This window comes from Dendrobates tinctorius, unplaced genomic scaffold (assembly GCF_039654945.1).
Source record: "Dendrobates tinctorius isolate UK_male_01 unplaced genomic scaffold, ASM3965494v1 ptg000070l, whole genome shotgun sequence".
NCBI lineage: Eukaryota > Metazoa > Chordata > Amphibia > Anura > Dendrobatidae > Dendrobates > Dendrobates tinctorius.
The window spans coordinates 21534328-21546479 of NW_027361738.1; the positions used below are offsets into that span (position 1 = coordinate 21534328).

Sequence of the window (12152 nt, forward strand, 5' to 3'; positions counted from 1 at the left end):
AGAATCTGGAATTCCTTGTCTGAGGAGGTGGTGATGGCGAACTCAGTCGAGGGGTTCAATAGAGGCCTGGATGTCTTCTTGGAGCGTAACAATATTGTATCTTACAGTGATTAGGTTCTTTAGAAGGATGTAGATCTGGGGATTTATTCTGACGAAATATAGGCTTAACAGGATGGACAAATGTCTTTTTTTCGGCCTTGCTAACTATGTTACTATGTTATGTTTCATGTCAGCTAAGTTTTTAACTCCTTAGTGACAGAGCCAATTTTAAGCTTAATGACCAATCCCCAACTTTTAAGTCTGACCAGTGTCCCTTGATGTGGTAATAACTTTGGTATACTTTTATATATCCTGGTGATTCTGAGATTGTGTTTTCCGACACCTTGTACTTTATGTTAACAGTAAAGTTAAATCAATAAGTGTTTAATGTTTTTGTGAAATGTGATGAAAATTTAAAAACATTAGCAATGTTCAAACTTTCAATGCTTATATCCTCAAACCAGATGGTCATACCATACAAAATAGTTAATAAATAACATTTCCCATATGTCTATTTGGTCCACAACATTTTTGAAACATTGTTTTATTTCTTTACAATGTTAGAAAGGTTAAAATTTTGCAGCAATTTTTTATTTTTTTTCAAGGAAATTTACAAATCTATTTTTTTGCAATCTATTCAGTCTTGATGGGACTTTGCAGGGCCTACATAACAGGAAGCTTCCAGAAGTAATATAATTTTAAAAACTGCACCCCTCAAATAATTCTAAACTGCTGTTAGGAAAGTTGTTAACCCTTCAGGTTCTGCACAGGAATCAGTGCAAAGTGGATTGAAAAAATCCACAAAAATTTTGCTTTAGCAGCACATTTTTCATTTTCACAAGGTGTATTAGGAGAAAATGAACCGTAAACTATCTTAATAAATTTCTCCTGAATGTATAAATATCTCCTATGAAATAAAAAAAATATGCTGTTTATGTGTATAGCAGACTTTTGAATCTTGACAGCGTGCACACTGCATTCTGTCAGCCTTATCTGGTGTCTGCGGTGAGAGCGGTAAATCACGTAACTGCAAATATGTTCACAATGCACTTGTATTAAGGGAGGATGTGCATGTCTAGCTGGAATGTGGGTGGATTTATAGGAATCACATACTTACAGTCATATGACTGCTCGCTGCCAACACGTAAGAATCCTGACAGTATGCAGTGTGCAAGCTGTGAGAATTCAGAATTCTGTAGTCACTTAGGGCGACTTCAGACTTTCATACTTTCATTACAAGCCTGGAAAATCCAAATTATTATAAAATTCTGTCACATGCCAACTATCTTCTTTTCCTGCCTCTTTTAGTGAAGCATGGACTGTAGTTTTTCACTAAACACTAAAAGAATTAGGAAGATCAGCTACTTGGTACGTGACTGTAAGTGATCAGATCAAATATGAACGGTCACAAAAGGACTACTGAAACCACTTAATCTCTGTATAGGATAAGGAGCGCCAAACTGAATTCTGGCCCCAGGTGCTGTAAAAAAAACCTAGATCCGTCTTTGGTTTCACCATTAGCCTCCTATAATTTCCTAAGTTGCATCTCCTTCTTTTTGCGGAACGCACCAAATAATAAAAGATGGTAATAAGGTGCGTTCGCAGCCTGGGGTCCACAGTGCAGAGATGTTAACTGTTGCTCGGTAAAGGCAGACACTAAGTGGCGGTATCGCACTGGACACACGTGGGTTAAATGCCACCCAATATGTAATAGCGATGGGCTCTTTTGCTTCACAGAGCCACGGTACTGCATAACACAGATGCCGTACCCTGTTAACTGTCACAGGGCACAGCTGAGTCAGCGCTAGTGTAAGGTCACAAGACTCTGCCCCAAAAACACAGAGTAAGAGCCTCTCTAGACCAACTAAGCGCACAGCGTCGCAACTGCGAACACCACAAATGGACGCTGGCTACTGTGGAGTGCAACCAAGTGCTCAGTGGCGTATAGACAAAGCCACTACTTGGCACTGAAGCTTGGCCCTGACTCTGCCTCCTACCTGCACTATCTGGCAAGGCTGATCAACACATGCTTACCAAGGGTAGGGGTTTCTTAATGAGTCAGTCACCAGAGACATTCGTACGTGTATACAGCACACACTCCATATTGTCTATATTAGCACACAGCCGTGCGATCCTTTTATAGCCGCAGCCTTTCGGGACCTTCCTGATGGCCCATCTGAGCTGCTTCAAGACCTGAGCATGTGACCTCCGACCACCAATGAGCGGTCGTCTCATGGGCATGCTCACATGGAGAAAAGCAGGACTTGGTCCCAGGAGCGTCCACTCGCCGCTGACTAATGCTGAAAGCTATAGCTAAAGCAGGGGTCGCAACAGCAACAAGACGCATTGCATTAGCCTAAGCAAGATGCTGGGACTGATGTCTCTGCTGAGCAGGAACCTCTGTGGCTGCAGAAGAATGGGAGACCGCAGAGGATATGTCTTGAGATTCACCCTGTGCAGTGGGGGAAACTTGACGCCTAACACATCAAAGGAAGAAACAGGGTTAAAATTAAAACAAGTGCTCACCATACCAGAAGGAAAAAGTGAATATTTAATAAAATCATTCATCGGAGTTAGACAAACTCCTTCATCAGGCATACTGGAAATGCAGATGTAAACTGATAGGTCATGTCACCAGTCACATGACTAGAGGTAATACCTGGTGATTGATTCTACAGTGAATATGAAAATAAATAAATTTATAAAAATGATGCTATATTTTATCAGTAAGTCAATTAACCAAACAAAGGGGCATATGTATAAAGGCTCATTCATAAATCAACATCAGAAGCGCCCAAAAAAATGGATACCAGAGCAATGCTAACCATGCAATAATTTTAATGGTATATGTAAAATAAAATCACATAACCACAAAAGATAGTTAAAAACGAATTAATTAATTAATTTTCCGTTTATTGAAAATTGACTCTCAATAAAGAGATTTACAAATTAAATTGAATAAAAAAAATCAAGAAAGCCAGAAATGATAAATATTACTTACATTTTCTTACTACATTTAATAATGAACATATTCAAATCAAAGATTCTAAAAAAAAAAAATTGGCATGTTATTAAAAATGATCTCAGCTTAAAACCATTGATTCCTGAAAAAAAACTAAACATTATTTTTATAACAAACAAACTAAATTTGGCTGCACCTAGTGTTTTAAAAGGGTTATCCACTACTAGGACAACCCCTTCTCAAATCCCATACTTGGCCCTGATAAAATAAAAGTCTATACTCACCTTTCGTGCAGGCCCTGTTCCCATGGTGTTGGCACTCGTGATCCTGGGGCTCTCGTGTGGTTGTTGTGACACATGACCCTGGCGCCCATCAGCCCTGGCGTCACTGTCCTCACCTTTGCACAAATTGAGCATCAAGAGGAAGTCCGGGCTACAGCAAATCTCTGACTTTCTCTCATGTTCAATTTGACAGAAGGTGGGGACATTGATGCCAGCGCTGATTGGGCTCTGGAGTAACATGTCATAATGAGGGCATGAGCCTCGCGGAGAGCTAGTACCAACACCGTGGGAACGACACCCCCACGGGAGGTGAGTATAAGCTTTTTTATTTTATCGGGGTCAAGCATGGGGTATAACAAGGACAAGGAGTTGTTCTAGAAGTGGACAACTTCTTCAAGAGCGCTACTGACATATTCAACTACACTACGCTTTTACCAAAGTCAAAGGTTTGTTTAGATACAAGAGCATATTCTTTTCTCCCTTTGCTATGATCATCACAGTTTTACACTATGAAGTGCTCCTCCTAATTTGCTTACATATCCTTTTTTTGTAGAGACATAGCTACCATATATGATGGGTTATCCAATAAATTGTGCATATTCGTGCAACTGGTCTCCTCCTCTGTCACTGGCATCGTTATAGCATTTGTGTATGGCTGGAAACTGACACTGGTCATCATCAGCATTAGTCCGCTGCTTGGTCTATCAGGAGCGTTATGGAGCAAGGTAGGTTTCTAATGTTCGGAAACCAAAGAGAAAGAAGTCTGTCAGACAAAAGGGATTACCTATAAATAATACATATTTATTTATAAAGATATAAGGAATACAATTAAAAATACTTAAGAATGCATAATGCATCTCTGTACCAACCAGATCAGTTTGTAATAGAGCTAAGATCTGCCCTACCTCGTCACAAGATGCACAAGTTAACTACGACAAATGTATAAAAAAGCCTATGTTGAAATATGATGGTTACACAAATTGAATAAGTGATGATGCAACAACCAGGAGATAAGCAAATATAAAGTCAAGTAGAAACCAACATAATAAGTGAAGGTGCAACAACCAGGAGATAAGCAAATGCAAATATAAAGTTGTATGAAAATAGATTTGGTATTCTGCTGGCACAATCTGAAAAGAATCCTAGCTATGAATGAACCAAAGAAAAGGCGTAACAGCTGAGTAGTGTATGTTAAAAAGGTTTGGGAGAGAAACCCATCAACCAGACAAGCCCATAATGGAGGTAAACTCTGCCCTACCTAGTGATAAAATGCACACGTTTCCGTGTATTAAATGCATAAACATATATAACTATATAAGAATATGGTGGGTATTAGAATTGAAAAAGTGATAATGCAACAACCAAGAGATAAGTAAATATAAAATCAAAAAGAAACAAACATAATGTAATGCTGGCAAAACCTGAAACAAATCCTAGCAAGTAGAGTTGAGCAAAACGGGTCGGTCAATTTCAAAAGTCGCCGACTTTCGCAAAAGTCGGGTTTTATGAAACGAAACCCGACCATAGCGTGAGGTCGGCCACGAGGTTGGCGACCATGGCGCCAAAGTTGCATTTCAAATGATACTTCAGCGCCCTTTTTCAGCCAATGATGGAGGACGCACACTGTGGGCAACGCGATGACATAGGCAGCGGTCACCACCATCTTTGAGAAGGGCATGCAAGTGATTGGCTTGCTTTGTGTGGCATCACAGGGGCTATAAAAGGGCGTGCACGCCGACCGCCATCTTACTTCTGCTGATCTCAGAATAGGGAGAGCTGCTGCTGCTGATTCTGTAGGGAGAGCGTTAGGCAGGGAAGAAGATACAAAAAACTGCTTCTGCTGCTAGCGATTTTGTCGGTACAACAAACCAGTTAGTGTGCAGTGCAAGGGGAGAATATATTTTGGTGCATCAGCTCTGTTGGTTATTAGGCTGCCTTATAAGGCTCCCTGATAGCTGCATTGCTGTTTTCACACTGCTGTGCAAACTGCTTTTTTAAAAGCAAAATTACTTTTCATCCTCTTTTTTGCCCAGTTACCAAGCATTCATTTTTCCACACTTTTGTGTGCAGCAGTCCTGCTTATTAGGCTGCCTGCTGCCATACTTGGGACTGAGAGCATCATTGTCAGCTTGCTAAAATCTCTAGGGAGATTCAAATTCTCCCCAGTCCTATATAGACATTTTATACACCATCCAATTTCAGCCTGTTATATTGAGGTGTAATCTACACTGGGCCTGAGATAATAGTTCAGTGTCCTCAAGTCTGTAGGGAGATTCAAATTCTCCCCAGTCCTATATAGACATTTTATACACCATCCAATTTCAGCCTGTTATATTGAGGTGTAATCTACACTGGGCCTGAGATATTAGTTCAGTGTCCAAGTCTGTAGGGAGATTCAAATTCTCCCCAATACTATATACACCTTGTACTTTGTTTTACAGTACCATATTGCTAGTGGTATTTTGGGTACATTTTCCCTAAAATGAGGAAGTGTGTTGGAAGAGGCCATGGAAGTGGGCGGGGGTTGCCAGTTGGTAATAATGGTGTTGGTGGTGGTGGTGGATCTGCTGGTAGTGGCAAAAGCACAATAGCACCTAATGCAGGAGGTGTTGAGCCTGCGTCATTGTCTGGCTCCACAAGGCCTCGAAGGCTCCCTTTTCTGGGAGTAGGTAAACCGCTTTTAAAGCCGGAGCTTCAGGAACAAGTTTTGGCTTACATTGCTGACACAGCCTCCAGCTCTATCGCCTACTCTTCTGAAATTTCAAAAAATAAAAGCACTGAGTCGTCATTGGAGGCTTATGGTCTGGAACCACACCTTTCCTTGTGTCCTTCACCCCTACCAAAAGTAAAGGATGCGGCAGGCCACACTACAGATTACTCCATGGAGCTCTTTTCACATGCCATGCCTGGGTTATCAAGTCAAATCGTGAATTACCCAGTCCAAGAAGAATCTGACATGGAGTGCACTGATGCACAGCCACTGCTTGATTTATCGGCTGGTACATTCACTCAGAGCACTACATTGTCCTCGCAGTGTACTGAGCCAGAATCTGACCCTGATGAAACTCAGGTGCCCCTTCCCGCATACTATACCACCTTACATGGTGACACAGAGGAAGGTGCACATGACATTGAAGAGGAGGTAATGGATGACCCAGTTGTTGACCCAGATTGGCATCCATTGGGGGAAGAGGGTGCCGCTGCCAATAGCTCAGAAGAGGAGGAGGAGCATCCGCAGCAGGCATCGACATCGCAACAGCTGTTATCTGGCATGCCCGGAGCAGTCCAAAAACGGGTTACAAAAACCAAAAGAGTTGCAGGACAGCTAGGCCAGACGGTCAAATTAGCACAGCGTGCAAGGCCTCAAAACGTCTTCCATAGTAGGAAGAGTGCAGTGTGGCACTTTTTTGAACAAAATCCTAATGATCAGGCAAAGGTTATCTGTAAGAAGTGCGCAAAGACCTTTAGCCGAGGGAAAAATCTGAGAAATTTGAATACCAGTTGCATGCTTAGACATTTAACCACCATGCACTTGCAAGCGTGGACGGACTACCAAACCTCATGTACCACATGTGCAACTGCTCCCAATGAAGGTAGTCAGCAACGCTACATCGTTTCCCCCCCTGTAAGCCCACCGGTTAGCACACCACCAGCAGCAAATGTTGAGGTGTCGTTGCAAGGCCAAAGCAGTCAGGGAATCACAATGTTATTGCTACGAAAGACTGAATCTAGGCCATCAGAAAGAACACCATCATCAACCCTCTCTCAGTCAGCCATGTCCACCGCTAGTTCCACCATATGCAGCTCTCAAGTCCAGCTCACCCTACCAGAGACTATGAGTAGAACAAGAAAGTACTCATCCTCTCATCCGCGTACACTGGGTTTGAATGCCCACATTGCCAAACTAATCTACTGGTTGGTTGAAAGCGAAGCTTTCCGCAAACTCATGGCCTACGCAGTACCACGCTATGACCTACCCAGTCGGCACTTCTTTTCTCGCAAAGCCATCCCAGCCCTCCACCTTCATGTGAAAGACCGCATTGTCCATGCACTCAAGCAATCAGTGAGTGGAAAGGTGCACCTCACAACAGATGCATGGTCCAGTAGGCATGGCCAGGGCCGTTACATGTCCATCACTGCGCACTGGGTTAATGTGGTGGATGCAGGGTCCACAGGAGACAGCGGCGGTGGGACAGTGCTGCCTAGCCCACGGTATAGGAAACAGTTGGGGGGTGTAGGTGTTCGACCCACCTCCTCCTCCTCCAGAAGCGAAAGCTCATCCACAGAGCGCAGTCGCACGAGCACTCCATCCGCAGCTGCCAGTGTTGCACACTCGGTGTCCCACTATCGAACAGCTAGTGGTAAGCGTCAGCAGGCTGTGTTGAAGATGATGTGTTTGGGCGACAACAGACACACCGCGGAGATACTGGCCAACTACTTCCAGCAACAAACTGAGTAATGGCTGGGCAGTCTACATCTTGAGGCAGGCAAGGTAATTAGTGATAACGGCCGGAATTTTGTGGCAGCCATAGCCCTTTCAAAACTCCGACACATACCTTGCCTGGCTCACAACTTGAACCTGGTGGTGCAGTGCTTCCTCAATAATTAACCGGAGTTAACAGGCCTGCTCCAGAAGGTCCGAAGACTGTGCTCGCACATCCATGGTGAACAACATATACTGTAGCATTATGTGGAGCTCATCATATACTGTATGGAACATTATATGGGACCAATGATTCTGTATGGAGAAATATATGGGCCTCATTACTATGTATGGCGCACTATGCTGTGGCCATAATACTGTATGGAGGAATATACTGTCTGTTTTTGGAGCTATTGGAGAATTTAAAATGGATATCAGTCATGTGATGTAAGAATTGAAGTATTTTTCATTGTACTGTACCGCTATTTCTCTGGCGTATCAAAGGATCATGAATTGTGGCATGTGTTAAAAGAGCCCAGTGACACTCTTTGGCCCTGGGCCCACGAAAACCTGGAGCCAGCACTACCTCCCCACAACTTTACCCAAATAACCCACAGTTTTCATTGCCTAACTATTATTATAAAGTAAATTAAGGTTGACAAGCTTAAGGAATAAGAATTGATGTTTTTGGCATTAAAATGGGCACTGTAGGCGTGTTTCCTGTCCTCCACTCACTGCCGACTTTTCTTCCCCATTGACTTACATTGGGTTTCATGTTTCAGTCGGACTTCGACTTTTCACAATAATCGGCTGATTTCATTCGACCCGACTGTTGCGAAAGTTGGGTTTCGTGAAACCTGACTCGACCCGAAAAAAGGCAAAGTCGCTCATCTCTACTAGCAAGAAATGAAAGAGAGGACCATCGTAATGACTAGTGATGGCCGAACACTAAAATGCTTGGGTGCTTGCTACTCAAGTCAAATTGTTATGCTTGGGTGCTTGTTTTGAGCAACGAGCATAATGGAAGTGAAAGACAGATTTTTCCAGCAGACCCTACCAGGAGGTTGGGGGTGGGGCGGGATGGAAAATCACTGAAATGGATGAAAACACTGCTGAAATGGAATGAAAACATCATGAGGAAGACCCCAGGATGCATCTCAAACTCCCAGGTTGCTACTGCGAACAATGTTGTCATAGTATTACACCACTTTTATGGACTGACAATAAAATATACAGAACGGAAGATAAAGTGGACTTTACAGGAAAAGAAGATTAAGAGACATTATTTCCTGTATAATGACTTGTATATAAGGCAGAATAAAAAAAAGAGTAGAGAAAAAATGCAACCTTATTTTGCTTGTACAGTAGTATTTAGCAATAAATAAATAAAAATGACTCAGGTCCCCCCTTTTTCATAACTGGCTAAGGTAAGGTTCACATTTGAGGTTGAGTCCGCAGCGTATTGTCCGCAACCATTAACGCATGCAAAGACACATGCAAATGCCTAAAAACGCTGCAGTTTCTAGCCGCATCATCTTACACAGGACGTCAAATAAATGTGGCATTTTTATGCGTTTGTATGCGTTTTTGCATGCGTGTGCGTTTTTTATGCACATGCTTCACATTTGGAAAAAATTTTCCAGGAGATATTCTGGGACACAAGCCATGCCCAATGGGCATGTCTCATGGGATTTCATTATATAGACCCTTCTAGAGCTAAAAACAGCAGATTTTGAGGCTGTATCCTGCGTCAAGAAGGATATTTTCCAAGGAGAGTTTCTTGTTTAAACTGGATTTGGATATCAAATTGGCTCTTGCTCTTGCATTTGCCTTTGCTTGTGAGCAAAAAAGGGAAAGAGAAAGAAGGAGAAGAAGACGGTGTCGGCGCTATTGGCAACACCCCATTCTTGAAGTCTGGGAGAGCCTTGGAGCCTACCACTCCTTATTCAGGGAGCGCCGTGAAAACCCGGACAAATATTTTCACTACACGAGGATGTCTCAAGAGAGCTTCCATGATTTGCTGGCTCATGTAGAAGGAGCCATCAGCAGACAGGACACCCATCTCCGTAGAGCTATTCCAGCTGAGGAACGTCTGCTGGCGACACTAAGGTATGTAATATTTAAAAATAAATGCACGTCTGTCATAATTAGTATTGTTCTGCAATGTCCCTTTTTTTTTTGCAAAACCCCTTGTCATTAATATTATTATTCATAAAAAATTTTTCCTTCTCTGTTTGGCAGATTCCTGGCTACCGGAGAGAGCCTATCATCACTCCATTTCCAGTTCCGGATAGGCCTTTCCACCCTTTCTGAGATTGTTGCGGACACTTGCCGGGCTTTCTGGGATGTGCTTTGTCATGAATTTATCCCCCTACCCAACACGGAAATCTTGCTGTAAAATGCAGAAAAATTCTGGGAAAGTTGTCATTTTCCCTAATGTGTGGGAGCAGTGGATGGGAAACATATTAGGATAACAAAACTGTCTCAAAGTGGATCAGAGTGCTTTTACTACAAAAAATACTTCTCTATAGTGCTCATGGCCATAGTAGCTGCAGACTGTAGTTTCACTGCCGTCAACATTGGTTCTTTTGGCCGTGGAAATGACTCCCAAACTTGTAAAAACTCGGACATGGGCCAACGCTTGTATACCAATACTTTAAATTTTCCCCTCCCACGACCTCTTCACAACACTGAAGGCCTAGGCGCCAATGCCATTTGTTGTGGTAGGGGATGAGGCTTTTCAGATGTGTGGAAACCTACTCAAGCCATACTCCAGTCGGGACTGGAACCACACAAAAAGTGTCACGATCTATTTTTGGATCCATGGCAGATTTGCATTCTCACATATAAACCTTTTTACTTTCAGGCCATCGGGGGTTAACATCAGTTTTTCCCCCCCGGTGGCCGCTGGTGTAATTGCATTGCTAGGTGAGTTTGCTGATGCAGGTGGTGACCACTCCCACATTCCTTTAAAAGGTCACCCGATGCATCAGCTGACGGTTGGTCATACAGGTCCTATTGGAAACCAACCGTACTGAAGAAAGCTTTCTGGTACAGTGGTGCTTCAGCTGAATGCTGTGATCGGGTGCCTTACTCTGCTGTGCGGTGCATTGCAGAAGAGAAAGCTAAATGTTGTTTGTCTTACCTTGTCTGTTATATTTTCCCGTGGTGTTGTATTAGTGTAGCGGTGGGACCAGTGTCTGCACTTGCCAGTTCCATACTGAGGGATAGGTGCGGGGTAAGTGAAGACTAAGGTATCCTGCTCGGCGACGGTTTGAAACAAGCCATAAAGGGACATCAGGATAGACCAGGGCACAGCCTCAGGAGAGTGCAGGAGGTGTCCATTTCCCCATTCCCTATCGCAGGGCCCACCATTGTAATTGTGTCCCCGGTGTCTTCTCGTTTGTTTGCTTTTTGGTGACTGACCGATTGCTGTGTCGTGTCACACAGGGCCAGTCACTTCATGACAAAAAATAGAATTAGTGTCACCGGTAATTCGGTTTCTAGGAACCTTCCACGACAGCCATATCAGAGGATGTCTCCCAGCCCTAATGGGGGACAGGAAATGCACAAGAGGTTAAATAGCCCTCCCCTTCCTGCAACCTCCAGTGTTTTTTCTGGACACACTAGCATGTATAGTTACCACCAAAGTGCAGGAAACATCCAGTAGGAGTATCAGATAGGGAGGGAAATGAGTGCTGTCGTGGAAGGTTCCTAGAAATCGAATTACCGGTAAGACTAATTCTATTCTCTAGTCACCTTCCACGACAGCCATATTGGAGGAATAACTAATTTCTTAGGGAGGGACAACAGCCTGCAGGACACGTCTGCCAAACGTTAAATCCCTGTTGATATTTAGTCTATAATGTCTGGTGAATATATGGACAGACGACCAGGTGGCGGCTCAGCATATCTGCTCAGAAGATGCGTTCCCTCTTTCTGCCCACGATGTTGATACTGAACAAGTAGAGTGGGCTTTCAGAGATGTAGGAGGAGGAACGTTCTGTGACGAGTAGTGGAGGCTGATAGCTTGCCTGATTCTATTCGCGATTGTATTTTTTGCTGGTCAATCCTCCAACTCTCTGCAAGGTCCCCTGAGTGAGGTGGTCCTCCAGCGTACACAACCAGCGGAATAGGGACCTGGCAACACACATAGAGGCTATATTGGCCTTAATAGAAAAAGGCGAAAAAATGGGAGTAATGGATTCAAAACGGTCATTATAAAAGTATAAATTTAATTCGACAGTAACATCAATAATTACCATATAAATAGCACAGTGGCAACAAATACAAAAGACGCAAACAGGACAACATAAAAGGAGAGACTGAGGTATTTTTCCCCTATTGGCTGTTCTTGGACCTATGGACCTTATGGTCACTGATATTGGATTCATGGACCCCTTTGGATTCGTATTTTCTCCATGTTACCCTCTTGCCTTGTTTGACA

At 43.2% G+C, this 12152-nt stretch overlaps 1 protein-coding gene across 7 annotated transcripts in view; it reads left to right on the forward strand.

Annotated features, from left to right (window-relative positions):
- LOC141095453 (ATP-dependent translocase ABCB1-like) overlaps window positions 1-12152 on the forward strand; it is a 724951-nt gene that overhangs the window by 250272 nt on the left and 462527 nt on the right. For all 7 annotated transcript variants that reach the window (XR_012233391.1, XM_073581452.1, XM_073581451.1 and 4 more), the window contains exon 8: window positions 3836-4007. Coding sequence is in view for 6 of the 7 variants with exons in the window: in XM_073581452.1 (XP_073437553.1) it covers window positions 3836-4007 (172 nt within the window). In the remaining variant the exon portion in view is untranslated. The remainder of the gene's footprint in view (window positions 1-3835; window positions 4008-12152) is intronic.